The sequence below is a fragment of the Rhodnius prolixus genome, unplaced genomic scaffold (genome assembly GCF_049639745.1).
Source record: "Rhodnius prolixus isolate KJV_2025 unplaced genomic scaffold, Rpr scaffold_6, whole genome shotgun sequence".
Classification (NCBI taxonomy): Eukaryota; Metazoa; Arthropoda; class Insecta; order Hemiptera; family Reduviidae; genus Rhodnius; species Rhodnius prolixus.
In genome coordinates this window covers 15,962,025-15,981,740 of record NW_027411634.1, presented here as the reverse complement: position 1 = coordinate 15,981,740, position 19,716 = coordinate 15,962,025, and the positions used below count along the sequence as shown (strand labels likewise).

At 33.7% G+C, this 19,716-nt stretch overlaps 1 protein-coding gene across 7 annotated transcripts in view; it reads left to right on the top strand.

Moving 5' to 3' along the window:
• The window catches only part of LOC141460164 (trace amine-associated receptor 8c), a 471,099-nt gene that overhangs the window by 271,658 nt on the left and 179,725 nt on the right, over positions 1-19,716 (top strand). For all 7 annotated transcript variants that reach the window (XM_074139888.1, XM_074139893.1, XM_074139892.1 and 4 more), the window contains one exon: positions 9,053-9,467. In XM_074139888.1, coding sequence (XP_073995989.1) covers positions 9,261-9,467 — 207 coding nt within the window. In that variant the 5' untranslated portion in view covers positions 9,053-9,260. The remainder of the gene's footprint in view (positions 1-9,052; positions 9,468-19,716) is intronic.

The window sequence follows — 19,716 nt, the reverse complement described above, 5'->3', positions numbered from 1 at the left end:
GGCCGGCCCGTGATTTCACAGGTTTTAATTTCATTTTGATTTCCATTGGACATTGTTTCATCCGTAGTCATGTTATGCATGTGCCCTCGCTAATTTTAATTCATTTAATTTAAGTTTTACTTAGAACATTTTTAAGAATTATTTACTTTTATTTATTCATTGATACGCATTAAAAAGTCCAAGAATAGAAACGTTTTGCGGCCCTCAATCAAAAGTTAGTTTCGCTGAGCTGGATAATCGTTGATTTAAGTCGTAAAAGCACGTAAGTTGTATCTACTTTTGACTGGTTTCAGATTTTAATCCATTCTAAGGATTGGTATAGTGAATTTGACTTCAACCAACATTCCGTTAAACGCTACAGTTTCTGACTAAATCAACGATAATAAGGAATAATGAGAATCGAATGTTTGAGAACATTTGAAACAAATTTTTATGATTTGCTTTAGGCGCCACGATAGCCGAGCGGTTAGAGGCGAGACCTGTTAAGCTAAATACGACACCTAATTTGGTAGTTGGACGTTAAGCCCGCCTAAAAAAAAAAATAGGCATTACTTTAACTACTAATGAATTGCTTTGAACCAGTGATGGCGAACCTATGACCCGCGGGTCAGACACTCACCCGTGCAAGCTTTTTCACTGACCCACAATTGCTAGGCAACCATTTGTTTGTTTACGCGGGTTGATTTAGATTTTCTAATTGTGTGCGATAATTTATATTCTATCTGTATTTTTTTCAATCACGCATTGACACAAAAGCAATTTAAATGCTATCTATAACCTTTAGTTTGATCATTACAGTTCAAAAAACTCAAATGACGACAAATGCTTTTGTAGTATTTGAAATAAAGCAAAAGTGTTTACAAAATATCAAATAAAATGTATAATTTTACTCATTAATATTGTTTGTTAAAAAAAAAATCGACAACCCAAAGCAAATAACCATATTTAGATTATTTTTCTTCAGATAAAACACACTTTTGTAAGGTTTTGTTCAGTTATGTTTGTCTAAGAAGCTTCCATAGCATTTGTTTCGTCCCGTTTTACCCGTTAAGCCAACTGAATTTCAAAGATGTTTAGTTTTGAAAATATTCAGTTTAAAATTTTTAAACTTACCTCTTGTGGTGCAAATGGGCATTAGTGACCCGAGAGCTAGTACTAAAAAAAAAAAATGATCCACGCCTCAAAAAGGTTCGCCATTCCTGCTTTAAACAAATGTTTTAGACCAAAAATTATGGATTTACACCACAATATTTCATTCAATCTGAAGAACAAGTTAAAAAGTAAAACAGCTCTTTATTCTTGTTTTTTTTTACTTTTCTTCAATATAATCAAGGAATGAAATATTTGATAGAAACTGACGGAAAGTTAAGGATCAAAGCCCCTTAACAAACTTTACTGAATTATTATTTGTGTATTATGAGATTAAAAAGCGGTTACTTCAACGATTCGCCTTATATTTTATAAACACATTGGCAAACTTTAGTCAATAATTCTCGTTAAAATTATTTTTCAAGACCAGTTCTTGCAGTAGAAGTTAGGCTAGCTTCTTTTTCTATTTTTAAATTGCCATTTCAATGCAATTTATGACCCTATATTTGTCCTATAAAGCTGTAATGTATGCTGTGGTGTCGTAGTGGGAATATTTACTACATGCAACTGAGCCAGAACAGTTACTGCCAACTCTATTCTCCGGAGATTAAATGTTGGAGAAGTGCAGCAAGAGATCCAAATTGAAGGATATCACTGAATCAAATATAAATTATTATTTCCTTGTCAAGTCTACAAAATCTTTGTAAAATATTGTTTTAAAGAAGTCTGAATTGATTTTTACTCAGATCTCAGATTCTTAAAACCGTGTTTAGATCAATTCCAGGATTAGAAAAAAACACTACAGTTTGTGAATACGTCAGGATACACAGGGTGTTCATTTTAAGACGGCTCAAATGCATTTCATGCTTAATCGGTTAATCTGAACAAAAATGGTAGAGGAAAAATTTGTTGCCCGTCACCTCTAGTTTCAGAATATGTGATTGGGAAGTTAAATAATAGCTTCAGTACTATGATAAGGGTAACGGCGAAGGTTGTCAAGTAGTTTTTACTAAAATGACACTCAGTATGCTAATGCTTTAGTGTTTCTAAGCCAGAAAAATTATCGTCTTCACGAATAGACCGCGAAACGTGCTATTATGTGATAGAGATACTGAAAGGTTTTTTGAATCGGGATTATGATCACGTTGCAAAGGTACACTTTAGAGCTGGCTATACTTGATTTTAGATTCCTGCCCGCATACGCGGCTGAAGCGCGACCAAAAGTGAGGGTTTGCAGTTGACCCCCATTTTCATGTACTTTCCTTCAAAGGTGCCTCCTCTGGCTCGCAAGACAGGTTAGCCAGGTATCAACTGCTCTCTGTATCTGAGGAGGCACCTCTGAAGGCACCGTACATGCCTCACAAGTTGAGTAAAGTGCATTATTTGATAATTCAAGGAATAAGTTTGATCCTTTACATGAAAGAAATTGATCACATAGATATGTGGCAGGAGGTTTCCAATTTTTTTGGTAATTAAACGCAACTCTCCCAAAATTACCAAATAATTATTAAACCTTTGTGTGTTTAACAGATGTAAAATTAATTTTTAGCCATTTTGTGTATGCTTGAGAACATCTGAAGCTCTTAACATTTGATTTTTCTTAGAAAAATCACTCGGAAAACGACTTATTTCCCGATATTCAGAAAAATACTAGCTTTACTGCCTTGGCAATATTTTTAGTAGTAAGGGGATGAAAAAATACATAAAAATGGCCTATCGCGTGCTCTTCTTTCTCTTTGATAACAAGTTAAAAAATTGAAATATGATTAATAAATACCAGATTTTGAAATGGCCTAGCACCTTTAATTTTGAAGATATCGAATGGCGGTTTACGGTTTCTTTCATTACTTTTTATACTCTTCAAAAGTGTATATATGAAAAGGGGGGTCAACTGCGAACCCTCACTTTTGGTCGCGCGTCAGCCGCGTATGCGGGCAGGAATCTAAAATCAAGTCACATATTCTGAGACTAGAGGTGACAGGCAACAAATTTTTCCTCTACCATTTTTTGCTCAGATCAACCGTTTAAGCATGAAATGCATTTGAGCCGTCTTAAAATGAACACCCTGTACATTGAAACGTCTTAAGATTGGAGAGAAGTGAGCTGGAATACAATTAGAATCAATTCTTATTGTGTAAACAGTTAATATTTATCTGAAATGTCTAAAATATTTATATAAAACATATTAGCAAATAATTCCCTAGAATTTTCCATGAATTTTAGAAATTAATTCTGGTTAACTGCTTTGTTATTAAATTAATATTTTAGTAAAATCACCTTTCAACATCAGATCTAAGCCTCTAGTATAGTTGAATTCAATCGGCTTCAGAACTGTCTCCATTCACCCACCAGCAATTTGAAATATTTAAACACTGTAGATTCATGCAGTTATAAGCTTCAAATAGGTTTAGTAGAAGTTTGGGTCTATCATATTTCAAATACCTTTATACAATTTGGACCGTTGTCATCAGCTCTATTGTTTATATAAGATTCCAAACAAATTGGTTATTAAATGTTTTAATTCAACTTTTATAACATTACATTTATTTAACCACAATAAAAATTGATATAAAAATAATAGTAATCATAATAATCTTGTTAAATTCAGTTTAACTAAATACAACCAGAAATTTCATTAAGAAAATCAATAAATAATTACTTTGGACTGTTTACAAATAGAAATATTTGTTAAAACTTTAAAGTTTTTGTATTACTTTATGTAAATAAATCAGACTATTTGATTGGTTGGAGGAACAGGTTTGTATTATTGATTGAAACTTAATTCTTTTTAAATATCTTTATTTTTAATAAAGGAACTAATTTAAAGAAAAAGAAGAAAAAATAAAAGATGGCCTGTATAATTCTATCTATCGCCTGCACATTTCTCATTCCTCACTACTCTCGGAGTATTGTCAGTAGACAGATGCTTCACTCTAGTACTTATTTTTTGTACTTATCACATTTACTAGCAGCAAACTTGTGCAGTTTTAAATTATTCAATAAATATTTTTTTTGTCTAACCAAACTCAACTGTATGTTACCAATATGTAGCAACAGTAAATAAATAATTATAAATACGAACTTTACGGATAAGACTATGTGTCTATATTTTGAGAAAATGAACAATCCCAGAGTAAAGAGGTATTTACATTGAGAAATTTGCTTCTTTGTAATACGATATATTAGACAGGTCTGTACATTAGAAGACTCCTGGCATATTAAGAATCACCTTCATTCGCCCTTGAACTGAAAAAAATTAATTAACCTTCTGTTAAGGTTTAAGTAAACCAAGCTTCAAGTAATTAATTGAACCGAATTTGGATAGAAAAACTTAAATAAGTCAGAAATCCATACAGTTAAGTGGTACTTTCTGGTGAGGTATTTTGATCACTAGTTACAGTCGGATCAAATCCAAATGTAGAGCTTCATTTTCCTGCAATCTATGAGATAATTTTGTCAACAAATACTTCGAGAAATAATTTTCTTTAAAAAAACATTTATCGGAGACCTCAAAACGCTTATTTAAATTAAAAATTCATTAGCGAAGATCCGGGTATAAACGCAATGTTTTTCTTACTTAATAAGGAGATAATAAAATTTGAAATTAAATGAAAACAAAGCTAAAAGTTTGAGAATTGTTTTGATTAGTACTTAATACAGATATTTTACTCCGTCTTATCCCTGTATTACCTACAACAGGTAATTGCCAAATAATGTTTTAGAACATTAAATTTCAATGGAGGAAATAAGATTAAACTGAGAAGATGATAGACTGGATTTAAACAGTCCCAGCATCCTAGCAACATCTAGAGCAAACCCCACCTTATGGGTGCTATGAATCACGATTTACACAGACCGCATGTCATTTGCAAACTGATAAAGCAAATGATTTGTGCTTGCCTTTGCACGTGTTCTGAAAGCGCTAGATGTTCAAAATTATGCAATCTTTATAGTTAAACGTTTATTAATTTTAATAATATTAACGAAGAAGTAAGAAATATACTTGGAAATATGATGAAATATTTTTTTTAAAAAATCCTTATTTTTTCTTACTTTGTTTATATTCTTTACGTTTTCTACCGCAAATTGAGAAGTCTGAGAGTGTAAAAGTGTTTTTAGGATTTGATTTTGGTGGATTGTGGTAGTATCTTACCATTACCATTAAAAAATGCAGCGAAATCTTTAGGGTGCGTCTTGATTTATTGTTAATAAAATACTTATAGCGCTTCAAGGAAATCATACATCTACTGTAAGTTATTTTAGCAACTTTTCTCTATTCATATTGTATCTGGCTACATTTAAAGAGTAGATGGCTGATGTCTCCATTCTCTCCGCTACCGTTATCACACTTAAGACTGTGTAGTAACCTTATTTTATGCAATTGCGGACTCGTGAGGTTATGGTTGATTCTGAGATGCATTATTGTAGTATAATTATGGCTCGCTCTTTCTTCGCCATTCGTCTTCAAGACATTGCTTGATGGGAATGCGTAGAATAAAAGTATATCAGCAAAATGTTTACCCTAAATTTTAATTTTCTTACCATACAATCTCTTACTAAGCATTAAAACAATATTTTCCTAAATCATTTTCAAGATCCCCCAATGCTGTGCCCAATTATGAATTCTTCTACCTGTACAATTTTTTTTTGCATTTCGATGTTTCGTCAGCTGGCTGGGAAATAATTTAGTAATCAGTTAACCTATAGGGTAAAGTTGGGTGAGATGGCCATCATTTTATTTGGAGGGTGCCTGCAAATTTTTAGTAAGGGCTAGGCTTACTTTATTATTATTTTTGGAAACCTCATACGCTCACAAACATAAGATAAGGAAAAAAAATCAGAAAAAATGCTAAGGGAAACATTTTTTTATTCTTACAAAAAAGAAAAAAGAAAAGGCAATTGGCCATCTATCCCCACTGGGTTGGGTGAGTTGGCCAATGTAACTTGGGAGAGATGGCCACATATTGTAAATGAAATTGCACTAGTAAAACGTAAAAATAACAGAAAAAAATTAATGGTTACTTAATATTTACTTATTCTTCTTCTTTTTAAATGCGCTTTTACTACAATTTTGGCAAGCGTATGCAAAAGAAGAGCAATTTTCGTGAAACCACTTCCGGCATATTATGCATTCCAACCAATCTTTTTCTTCTGGTCTTGTTCTAGCTTTCCCCATATCCTGTACATTCAGTTTCATCGATTTCTAAAATGGCATCACTTTCCTCTTCAAATTCGATTCCTGTTTCGTCCTCTTTCATCGGAACTTGGGGAAGGTGAGCGTTTTTCTTTTTCGGACAATCCTTTCTTTCAGAATTGTTTCTTTAGGGATGGTATTTCTTGTTGGTTTGGATTTCTTTGCAACTCTGTTTTTCACAACAGCAATGTGCTCGAGAGAAGTTAATAAAGTGACAACAGACTTGGCTCGTTTTCTTGCAGAGACGACAGTTTGGGTGTGGGGTTGGTTAATACGATCTCAAATTTTCTTCAGTATAATTTCCGCGGTTAGTGTTCTGTCTTTTATGCTGAGTTGGCATTTTCTGCAGTGAATTGGAAACTGAGACAAAGTATAACAAAATAAAGTAAAAATAATTGGCCATCTATCCCTACTGTTTGATGGCCATCTATCCCTACTGTTTGATGGCCATCTATCCCTACTGTTTGATGGCCATCTATCCCTACTGTTTGATGGCCATCTATCCCTACTGTTTGATGGCCATCTATCCCTACTGTTTGATGGCCATCTATCCCTACTGTTTGATGGCCATCTATCCCTACTGTTTGATGGCCATCTATCCCTACTGTTTGATGGCCATCTATCCCTACTGTTTTTCCAAATTTTAATTTAATTCTAAAATTTCTAAAAATTAGCTTAAACGCTCTCAAAAGTGGAGCACGATGTTAGGTTGGCCAATGAAGGGTGATTTCTCAGCAATGTACAGCTCTAACTTTCGTTACAGGAATAAAATGAATAAATTTTGAGGTCAAAATTGTCCGGATACTAACAAAATAGCGGGACCTGTTGTAGTACTTTTTTTTTTTAGAAGGGATTGTGGAGCTACCAACATAGATCTATTAGAAAGCCCTAAGTACTTCTTCTAAATGAGATAACTAGGAAGTCTCTAGGCCTGAAAGGATTTCTATTCCTTCATAATCCATGGATAATTCAAGAATCCAAATCGAAAATCTATTAGATAGTGTATCCTTCAATACTCAAAGATTCTGCGAGGTTATCTATCTCATGGGTTCAAAATGTCCAACTTCTTCAGGTGATAACCCATGAACTACTTACTTTTATTATTTCAGATAATTGACCCAGACAGATCTTTGCTCCTCACGTTCCTGGAAGGGAGCCTAACTCTGTTAGCTTCCCTACTTTTTCCAATGTCTTGATGGCAAAGCATGTCATATAATACCATCGAAGGGTTCAGATAATTAAGGAAGAATCCAGCGCTCAGTTTTACCATAATATAAGTCTCCTTATTTCCTGCTACATCAAAATGTGCCAGATCTGTGTAGTAACTTTATTTTCCCATGTCCAGCTTATTGAGTTTTCCGAAGCATTCCTAAACTATTTGTGAGCTTCAATGTTGAATAATTAGTTATTTATTTAACAAGTGTGGAAAGTAGTACTTTTCCTCACACGAGGCAGGGTTTGCACGCACGAGCGAGCGAAGCGAGGCGAGTGAATGTGCAAATTGCCGAGTGTGAGGAAAATACTTTACACTCGAGTTAAATATTATATTTTTTTCTGCAACCATTAGAGTTATTATAGATGGAGGAGTGTTTTCTAAACAGGAATCACTAGAATCCATTTTAAATTTCTATAAGGTAACACTATAACCTTTTTAACTGTTATAATTAAAAATATCTAATTATTTATTAAAATATTATTTTTATTTCTATATTCCTTTCAATTTTTATTTTATTTTTTTAATATTCGTTTTTTAATTATTTAGATAAAATAAATTTAAATAAGCTTATTAGAGTTTTTACAGAAAATATTTAATAACAAAACCTCTTATATCAAGGAAGCACAATAAAGTTTTTCCACTCACTAGTGAGGAAAGTGACACTAATGGGAATTTTTCCCCACCAGTGAGGTAAAGTTGGGCATTACACAGCTGATTTTAATTGAGTACATGGCTACATGGCTGCAGAAAGACAATTTTACATTTAAACAAGTGGTATAATTGAAATAAGTATATTGTTATTACAGTAAGAAATTTGGAATAAATGGAATTCAGCAGAGTTATACAGAAAAGTAGACCCATAAAGGTGGTTTCCATGATAAAAGCTATTCAAAACAGCATAACCACATTCAACACCAATCTTTATAAACTGAGTTCTCTTTCGGCTGTGCAATGCAACATCAATTTCTTCTATTCTTTCTCTTCATTGCTGGAAATTGTTCACCCAAATTGGACCTTGATTTTTATCTATATTGTTTGTGTACATAAAAGAAAATGGCTTCTAAGGAATTTTGTGTTTTCAAAATCGCATAGGCATAATGGGGCACTTTTCAAGATAAATAAGTTTGTTTAAGGTACTGTTTTGTTCTATACTTCCTTCTCAATTTTTTTAAAGATTGACTTTGTACAAAACTAAGTACTTTTTTTGGTTAAGTTTATTAATATTAATGAAACGCACGTTTCATTGCGTGGATTAATTTATCTGTCAAAATATTTGTAGCACGGATAAGGATTTCAAATTTTAAAATTGTACAGAATAGAAGTTAAATTTTGGTAAACATTTAGTTTCGGTTGTAACAATGTTAGTGAATGATTTAGACACGGAGCTGGCACTATAGAACAATAAATTCACTTACATTAAATTATTGTCTTTTACTAAAGTTGTTTTCAACCCCTGATTGCCCCTGGAGAGTTATTAAATCTTTCACCTTCACTAACTTTTTAAATGTTTAAGTGTAATTATATAAGTTTGATTGCCATTTCTTCTGTTTCAGATTTGTTCTCTTCACGCGCTTAAGAAGAAATTAAATTTTTAAATTACAACGTTCAAGTTGGCAAAAGTATTGGAAGAAAATAAACAAAATCTAAAATCTAACTGGTTAAAGATGTTTATTATTAGAAGAAAATGAAATTGAACAATTTGTTGAATGGATGATGTGAAGGAGCGAAGGCTGTCGTGCCGATAAGCGGACCATTCGAAGGATGCGGAGTCTAGACTCTAAAAGCGGTCTTCTTGTGGCCCCACTTCTACATAACAGTTCCTGTACTAAAGCACACAATCATATCACTGCTGGCAGTGTTGTACAAGCTGCTTTTATACTCATATTGTCTACTGGTATCTTTCTGGCTAATCTTCTAGTGATACTCGTCGTCAATAGTAGAAGATACTCAAAATATATTCATCAACAGGTAATTTTATTCATTTTTATTTAAAGTTTACAAAACTACTGAATAATTGTTCCGCAACAAGTAAGCAAGCTGAAGAAATAGGCTTGAGAGGAATCATCAACCAGTAGGGGACTTTCCAAAAATAATTTACTGACCTTAATCGTCGAGGAAATCGCACATCCAATGCTGCTACGTTGTGTACGGTTGTCGTCGGGAAGTGTATGAGATGAGACCTGATGGATTAATGGATTTAGATGATCATTTAAGTAGGAATGAAAATTTTCGAACTGAGTTGAATTCAAGTCCATGATGAATAAGTTTTGATGATGGTAATTTATCGAAGAATTTTGAACAGCAATGATTAAAGACGGTTGTTTGTCCCTCCTCGCTCCCAAACTACAAGTCCGTAACTCTAAAACGGTTTCAGTTGTGGCAAATAGTAAGTCTGGGAGTAATATTTTTTTTTTTTTGCGTTTATTGTGCTACAATCAGCGCGTTAGCGCTATAAGTAACAATGAAACAATAGATTAATAAATGGTAAGGTAACGAGTGGAGAAGTAACCCAGTGGTAACACTCCCAAACATTATACGTATGGTTAGTCCACACTCTTCACTTGAGAGGAGATCACGAGGCCACTGTCTCTTAAGGCGTCTTGCCCGGGTCGTCAGGAAGAGTTCTAGAAGAAAGATTTTGAACTAGAAGATATTATATGAGATTACAGGTTGAAGTGGAGTCTTCTGTATCGTGTTTTCAGCAACTTAGGTGACAAAAGGAATGTTAAGGTCAGTGTGTATAGTCAGGTTGGAGACATAAAATGGAGCGAAGTATTTTAGATTGCAGCGATTGAATCCTTTGGGGATTGGAAAGTTTGGTTGAACCCCACAGCTCTATTAATCTGGAAATAATAAACAAAATTTTATCGCTGATGAATTAAATAAATTTAATTTCTATTTTCTAAACCAGTTGTCTGTAAGAGAATAGCTCTTTCGACTGCGTAAATATAGGATTTGGTATTAAGATAAGTTGAAAGATCTTAAAAGTTTAAAGTGAAGGGAAAAAACAGGTTATACTTTATTAGAGTAAAGCTTGTAAGTAAATTTAAGTAGAATATAAATAGTAATTAATGATTAATGTGTAGTCGATTAAGCGTTCCCCTAAGACCACGGTTCAAAATCCCATGGTCTACAATATTCTGAACCCATGTATCATTGTGAGAACAATATTCTCCATGTCTATATATCTAAATACAGCCTGCTGATTAGTTCCCTAAGACCGGTTTCTGTCGAAATTAAATCTATAATAATTGGAAAACTTGCATATTGTTTAGTTTATCGAATTTTTAGTTATAGGTAGAATCGCAAGTATCTTAAACGTATTTAAAAATTTTAGAACTGATTTTCAGTAATTCAGTTGTTTTAGGAAGATTCAGCAAACTTATATCTTCTTCCTTAAGTTTGATTTTTTAGTCTTATTTTAGACTTTACTGGTTTTAGTAGGTGGATATCTCTTACTACAGGGAATCTTCAACCTTTCACACTTTTAGGGACCCTTCGAGTTAATGGTTTCCTTTAAATGGAAGTTTAAGTAGCAGATAAAATAGTTTATCAAAGCTTTTTTCTACGCGAATTCGCAAAATTATTCTAGTATCTTTATTTAATCTTAAAAACAAAACATACTAATAAGACAATTGTATAGATGATTTTCATTTTACGTGCGTTTTGGGTGAGCAAATAGTGGTCACTTGCGGAACCTCTGTCAATGATCTAGGGTTGAAGACCCCGGTCTAACTATATTGTATTAAAACACTTTAATTCAGTCAACTCCTTTGCTTTTCATCTTATTTATTGTTTAAATCAAATATTTATTTTTTCCCTAAAAGAACGTTCTTATTTCCATGTTTTAATGACAGATTTCAGTTTTCCGTTTAAATCCCTCTAGTTTTATCTTATTAGTTTTCTTCATTCTGCAGGTGCTTTGAATTCACTTGACTTTAGATTATTTTTTTCCACTTGGTATTCAGACAAGAATAGGTCTAGTTGAAGAATAAGAAGTTACGAGGTTAAGGAGATCAAATTCTTAGGTTATAATTGATACTCAACCTTGACTAAATCACTTGAAAGTCAGTGAAAATATCTGAATATTTATTTTCCAATTCCAGAATAGATTACTTCTCTCCCACTGTATGTGAATTTGTACAAGTATGAATGCATGTCAATAAAATATCTCAAAGAACAGAAATTGGTAGAAAGTTTTAGTTTGAAGGCCTTAGGTTATTGACGATAAACCGCCCAAACAATGGTGACACTATTGGAACGATTTTTTTTTTAGCCTTTTGAAAATGACTGTACTTATTTTGTGAAGTCTTTAAACTAGTTAAATTACAAATTTAGGCACAGGCTACTTTTTTTTTTCTATTTCAAACATCAAATTGTAATTAAATTTAAGATAGAAAAAGTTGATATTTTAAGCATTGCCTTTGTGAAAGAATTTTAGAAGCATTCAACATGAAAAATTATGGAATATATTCATCTTGTTTCTGTATGAAGAGAAATACTCGAATAAAATTAATGAAAACTTTTAAAATACAGCTTATCAAACTTAAAAATTGCAATAGAAATTCTCTTTTTTTTAGGATACATTTGACGTAACGTTCGGAACTAGGTCTAATATTTTCATTTACAGAATACGAGGGTCGTTTGAAAAGTCCGTGCAAAGTCAGAGAGATAGCACCACTGGCGCGTATCGAGGTTATGTTTAGTTAGTAGCATCTCTTGGAAGAACACACACCAAGTTTCAGACAGATCGGTCTATTTCTTTGTGTTTGGCATTCGTTTGAATCGAGGAAGTCGAGTGATTTTCAAAAAATGGACGAAAAAGAATTTCGTGTGTTGATTAAACACTACTTTATGAAAGGCAAAACGCTTCAGGAGACTAAAGAGAAGCTTGATAAACATTATGGTGACTCTGCACCTTCGATTAGAACAGTTTATAAGTGGTTTCAAAATTTTCGGAGTGGCCATATGGGCACAAGTGACGCTGAACGTTCTGGACGCCCTGTTGAGGTTACTACTCCAGAAATCATTGATAAAATCCATGATATGGTGATGGATGACAGAAGAGTGAAGGTGCGTGAGATTGCTAGTGCTGTGGTCATCTTGAATGAACGGGTACATAATATTTTACATCAACATTTGGACATGACAAAGCTATCCGCAAGATGGGTGCCGCGATTGCTCACGCTTGACCAAAAATGAAATCGTGTGAAGTGTTGCAAGGACGGTTTGCAACTGTTCCAGAAGAATCCGCAGGACTTTAAGCGTCGTTTCGTCACTGTGGATGAAACATGGATACATCACTACACTCCTGAGACCAAAGAACAATCTAAACAATGGGTTACCAAGGGGGAATCTGCGCCAAAAAAGGCGAAGACAGTTCCTTCGGCCGGCAAGATTATGGCGACTGTCTTTTGGGATTCGCAAGGAATAATCCTCATCGACTATCTGGAAAAGGGTAAAACTATTACAGATGCATATTATTCATCGTTATTGGACCGTTTGAAAACCGAGCTGCAAGAAAAACGCCCACGATTGGCCCACAAAAAAGTCCTTTTCCATCACGACAACGCACCAGCTCACACCTCAGCAGTTGTGGTCGCAAAATTAATGGAAATAGGGTTCCAACTCGTTTCACATCCCCCCTATTCTCCAGACTTGGCTCCCTCGGACTACTATTTGTTCCCCAATATGAAGAAATGGCTGGCAAGAAAAAGATTTTATTCAAACGAGGAGGTGATTGCAGAAACGAATGGCTATTTTTCAGACTTGGACAAATCCTATTATTCGGAAGGGATCAACAAACTAGAGCAGCGTTGGACGAAGTGTATAAGCCTAAAAGGAGACTATGTTGAAAAATAAAAAAGGTTTACCCCAAAAAATTCAGTAGTTTTTATTTTTGCACGGACTTTTTAAACGACCCTCGTATTTGAAATCTGTAACCTAACACACTATCATCTTGTAAGAAACAATTCAGAATTAAGTATATTTCATACTTTACCAACTATTTTATTTCATTAAATAATATTTTGTAGTAAACTGGTTACAATCATGTACCCCGGAAAGAGCGTTAAGTTAGTGTAATGGGAAAACTAAACAGACAGCGATCTTAAAGAAAAGATTAACAATTTTCAGAAAACTTTTCCAACACAATGAGAGTGGTTCTGTTTGATTATTTGATAGCAATTAAGCAAGATTAAGTAAGAATAATAATAACTATTATCAATTAAGAGAATAAAAGGGCAATGTTCCATTAATATAAACGAGTGCTTTGACGCTGTAAAATTGCTAAAGAATAACTCAGCCAAAAAGATTCCATTATTTTCTAAATAGTTAATCCATATTAATTCCAGAATTACAAACAGTTAACTTTAATGTAAGTTGATTTTAAATTTTTTTTTTTTTTTTTGGCGCATCAACAGCTGAGGTCATTAGCGCCCGGAGCTTTTTCCAGTGCACTGCCGGCCTCCGGACAGTGTTCTCTCGTTACAGACAACACTGTCCATCACCGGACAGTGAGCTGTAAGAAGCTCCTAGGAAGAGAAAATCTAAGGGTCAGCTGCTGGATTCGAACCCGGGACCTCCGCGTGGGAGTCCAGTATGCTAACCTCATAGCTAATCCCTTCCCTAATTTTAAATTGTGTAGGCTTCTCTGTTTTAATTCACCATTTATTCGTTAATCTTTTTAAGAAATCTAACTTCAGGCGCTTTGTTTAATTAGGATACGATATTTAGGAGTAATTTCTTTTAAAAAAGGAGGAGAATTAGTTATATTTTTAATTTAAATTTATTTAATCCAAAATTTTGTTGAACAACATCCACAAAAGACATATTCTTCATCTTGTAAATTCTTAAACATTCATCATATCCTTAAAAGTAAAAACCTGCCCTCTACATCTGTTTCCAAACAATGGATCCTTCTGAGGTAAATTTATTACTTAAAATTTTTCTCTGATGATAAAGTAGCCGTAGGATGACCTGATTACCATCACGATACTCCATCAACTTTTACGGTAGGCTGTTTTCCTCAGTTCTTCGATCCTGCTCAACGTCCACCATGGAAATATTTGCCTCTTAAAGTTTTATATTTTCTTATAGAACCTAGAACCTGTCTACATTATCCAAAGTATTTTAAACTAATTCTCAAACTAGAAGTCCAAAATATAAAATAACCTATCTATCAGTTTGGTTTCGGCTTTGCCAGTATCCTTGAGTTATTAATGCCATCTTTATAGGTTCTAGAAAAAAAGAAGAAGAAGTATTTCTCGGTATGCCTTCCTAAACATAGTTCTAAGTTTTCACAGATTTTTAACACCTTGGAATACTCTATAAATGTTAAAATTATTCTTCACAAATAATTCAAATACTGTAACTACCAATATATATGGTGAGCTTGCAGTAATCTAGTTTAAAACAAAGGTGACAATCCAATTGGGGAGAAATTTTGAGGAGTACTGTGTCAGAGGAGAAAGAATTTGGATATTTAACTCATTCAATTTATTTTCAAAGTAATTTGGTGGAACACGTGGTAGCAGCAGTGTCCAACCCCTTTGTTGACCAATGCCGGGTGTTGACGTATTATCCAGCAATTATCATCAATAGTTATTTGTATTTTCATCTATTTTCAAAATTGTATAATGGGTGATAAAGTGGTCAACCACTGTAATCTAAACTTTAAATTTATATATTGTATTTGCTCTGTGTAATTTTCTGAAAAGTTTTGTATGGGGAACTCTAAACATTGCACAGAACTTTTTCTTTTTTCTTTTATTAAAAAAGAAATGATTCAATATTATGAAAAAATAACTGCCAGTTTCAGTAATTATAAACTTCATTATGCCGAGCTTTCGGACCTAGGGACTAGGTCCATCTTCAGGGCTGAGGAACATATTAAAACTGTCCAGTAGGACACTTGTATAAGGGTTGATCGTCAAAAACTGCACGAAAAAGCGTAACGTTGAAAAACACCCAACTTTGACAATTTTTTTCTCTTTTTCTATAAAAGATAAAATTCCCAAATTTTCTTTAAAATAAAGGGCAAACCCTCCTTTATAACTGTAATTTTTTTGCAACAATCCAGATCTAATAGGTTTCGAGAAAAAAGTTGCTAAAAATGAGCAAAAATGACTTTTTCAAAAAATGTTCTTGTTCTTCTTGTTCTTGTTCTTCTTCTTGTTACCTTTTTTGTAAACAACGTAGCGCCTAAACGCGCGAATCGATTTTCATGAATGAGGTATCGTTCCATTCGGAATTTTATGTAGATGTGCCTTTTTGGGGTCTCGACCCTGTACATCGAATGGGAGAGGAGATAGCCCCCTTTATGTAAGGCCCCCTCCAAAATTATTATTACTAATTACTCTGTAAATCTTGGCCCGATTTTGATAAAATTTGGTAGGATGATAGGGTTAGGGCTCCCCTACGTAACATTAATGCGGCGATCAGCTCTTACACTTGTTAAGGGGAAGTATAGCGATCGTTGCAAATTATCGACACGTGAACCGATTTTCATGAATGAAGTGTCATTCGAATCGAAATTTTGTACAGATTTGCTCTTTAAAAGTCTCGACGCCGTGCCTCATAAGGAGGGGAGTTTGCCCCACCCAAATAAGGCCCTTTCTAAAACTATTATTACCAATATTTCTATAACGCTTAGTCCGATTTTGATAAAATTCAGCTCGAATAAGTGGTTAAAGCTCCTCTACGTTGCTGATGCTCTTGCACCTACTAAGATGAAGTACTGCAATCGTTTAAATTATCAATGAGTGAACCGATTTAAATCAATGAATTGACGTTCGATTAAAAAATCTTTGCCTCTTTGCCTTTTAGGGAGAAGTACTGCAATCGTAGTTTATTTTTCTTACTCCTCTTAAAAGGAAGTACTGAAATCGCAGTTTAATTTTGCTATTTACGTACAAATACCTTCCTATGTTATTCAAAACGCTTTTTCAAAAAAATTGTTATTGAGGATGGATGGGAACGCAACTATAATCATTCTTTAAAAAGATCCCTCCAGTGGTAGTTACGGTTCCGACTTAACACCTTATCAGATTATAATGATAGAATTGCTTATTCCAAATTTTAAAAAAGTCTGTAAAGATTGTGAAATAGACAAAAAGGAAAATCTATCCAAAAGGTACAGAAATCTCCTTAACAAAAACTTACAGTTTAAAATGTTAAGTATAAGGGTTGATTAAACGCCAAAAGGTACACAAATCAGCGAGTACCCAACATTTCATTAATACTTCATTAATAGTTAAGTAATTCTACTGCATTAATTTTCATTAATAAGTTATTTTTTAGAATTTATTAGATGTCACCCTTATGCTGGCCACTTCATTTATAATATTTTTTTGTTATAATTATGATAAGTCACATATATATGTACATGCATGTTAAAGTATAAAAAGACAAAGTTAGAGTAGGCTACTGTCTTGAATTCGTCTTACCGAAATATTCGTGAGCACAAATAACACACAGTTAATTAACAAGTAGATTATTCAACAAAAATTATTCATTTCTCAATTGTAATTTAATTTAGTCCCCCTAATTTTACTTATAGTAAAATACTGGAATAATTAGCTGCCCTAAAAATATGCATATCTTATTTACTTTATATTACATATATACAACATTGAGGAGAGAACACCTAGATGGAGAATGTAATTGAAGAAAACTATATTATTTGCGATAAAGCCAGATAATTATTACCTATTATTACAAACATTTGACTACTTCATACAATAACAATTGCTTTAATCGAAGAATGAACTTAAACCGACGATTTTTATTTAAAAATAAAAATAAACAAAATCATTGATGTAAGTTTTTTATAAAAAAAGGTTTTGAATTTTTTAGCCCCATAATTTTTTTATATTTTTTATAACGTTTTTCTTTTTAACCTGTAATTAATAGTTTGATTATTATAAATAACTAGATATTACAGTCAATCTACAGTGCTACTTGAACATATATTTTGTAGACGAAAATGGCCAGCATAAGGGTCTGTGACATCTAATAAATTCTAAAAAATAACTTATTAATGAAAATTAATGCAGTAGAATTACTTGACTATTAATGTAGTATTAATGAAATGTTGGGTACTCGCTGATTTGTGTACCTTTTGGCGTTTAATCAACCCTTATACTTAACATTTTAAACTGTAAGTTTTTGTTAAGGAGTTTACAGTGTGTTAACAATTACGAGTATATCACAATGAATATGAATAATGTAACAAAATTTACAAAAATATTTACCTAATTTACAATATACTGTTTTATATCATTAAAAGGTTGGTGTGTCTTCTGTCTTGTCTGTTCATGGACTGATGTTCATGTGTTTGGTTGTGTGGAAGTCAGTGTTGCCAATTGTCAAGTATTTTGCAGTAAGTTGGCGTATATGTTGTTTAAATTGTTTGGGTCAGTTCTGAAATTTAAACTGTTTTCTGTCTTAGATATGTAGGTATATCATTTCTAGCACTTTCCTTTTTTGGTGTGTTGGTTTCTGATTTAAGTATCTTTGTGTTTTGGGAAATCGAAAGTGTGATGATTTTCTGTGCTGGGTAAGGAAAGTGCTGTGGTGTTCTTTTTTAGTTTTGTGTCGTAAGAGTGTTGGTACAGCCTTTTTTTTAAGTACTTTTATATATAGGTAAATATTTTTGTAAATTTTCGTTACATTATACTCGTTCATATTCATTGTGATGTAACTATTTCAGGCGGGGTTTAACGTCCAACTACCATTTAGGTGTCGTGGACGGAGGCGACTAGCAAACATACTTTACTGTAAATTTATTTTATTAACCATTAAATAAAATCCAAGGCCTAAGACCAGGAATCGAACCCAGTACCACAATACATATTAGCTTCGCTGGGTCTCGCCTCTAACCGCTCGGCTATCGTGGCGCCTTTGTAATGTAATTAATTGGTAATATAATTGTTAACACGCTGTAAATACGAGGGTCGTTTGAAAAGTCCGTGCAAAAATAAAAACTACTTAATTTTTTGGGGTAAACCTTTTTTATTTTTCAACATAGTCTCCTTTTAGGCTTATACACTTCGTCCAACGCTGCTCTAGTTTGTTGATCCCTTCCGAATAATAGGATTTGTCCAAGTCTGAAAAATAGCCATTCGTTTCTGCAATCACCTCCTCGTTTGAATAAAATCTTTTTCCCGCCAGCCATTTCTTCATATTGGGGAACAAATAGTAGTCCGAGGGAGCCAAGTCTAGAGAATAGGGGGGATGTGAAACGAGTTGGAACCCTATTTCCATTAATTTTGCGACCACAACTGCTGAGGTGTGAGCTGGTGCGTTGTCGTGATGGAAAAGGACTTTTTTGTGGGCCAATCGTGGGCGTTTTTCTTGCAGCTCGGTTTTCAAACGGTCCAATAACGATGAATAATATGCACCTGTAATAGTTTTACCCTTTTCCAGATAGTCGATGAGGATTATTCCTTGTGAATCCCAAAAGACAGTCGCCATAATCTTTCCGGCCGAAGGAACGGTCTTCGCCTTTTTTGGCGCAGATTCCCCCGTGGTAACCCATTGTTTAGATTGTTCTTTGGTCTCAGGAGTGTAGTGATGTATCCATGTTTCATCCACAGTGACGAAACGACGCTTAAAGTCCTGCGGATTCTTCTGGAACAGCTGCAAACCGTCCTTGCAACACTTCACACGATTTCGTTTTTCGAAAAATCACTCGACTTCCTCGATTCAAACGAATGCCAAACACAAAGAAATAGACTGATCTGGCTGAAACTTGGTGTGTGTTCTTCCAAGAGATGCTACTAACTAAACATAACCTCGATACGCGCCAGTGGTGCTATCTCTCTGACTTTGCACGGACTTTTCAAACGACCCTCGTATGTTCCACAGTCCTGAAGATGACCTAGTCCCTAGGACGAAAGCTCGGCATAATAAAGTTTATCATGACTGAAACTGGCATGACTGACTGAATTTTTTCATTCTATTGAAACTATGATTCAGTCACCAAAAATAATGTACAGTAAGAAATGATTCATTTTAGTTGTGCATTTGAAGTGAACGATTCTCTCGTCACGTGAAAATTTGTGCACCCTGTTTTCGAACTTTAAACTATTCTGTTTTACAGTCTTTCCGCAAATCGTTATGAGATGTGTCAGCTTCCAATATGGCGTATAAAGTACCATCTTTGCTAGGCAAAATTCGAAGTTAAGATACTCTGGACAGAAATTCCTGAAACAAA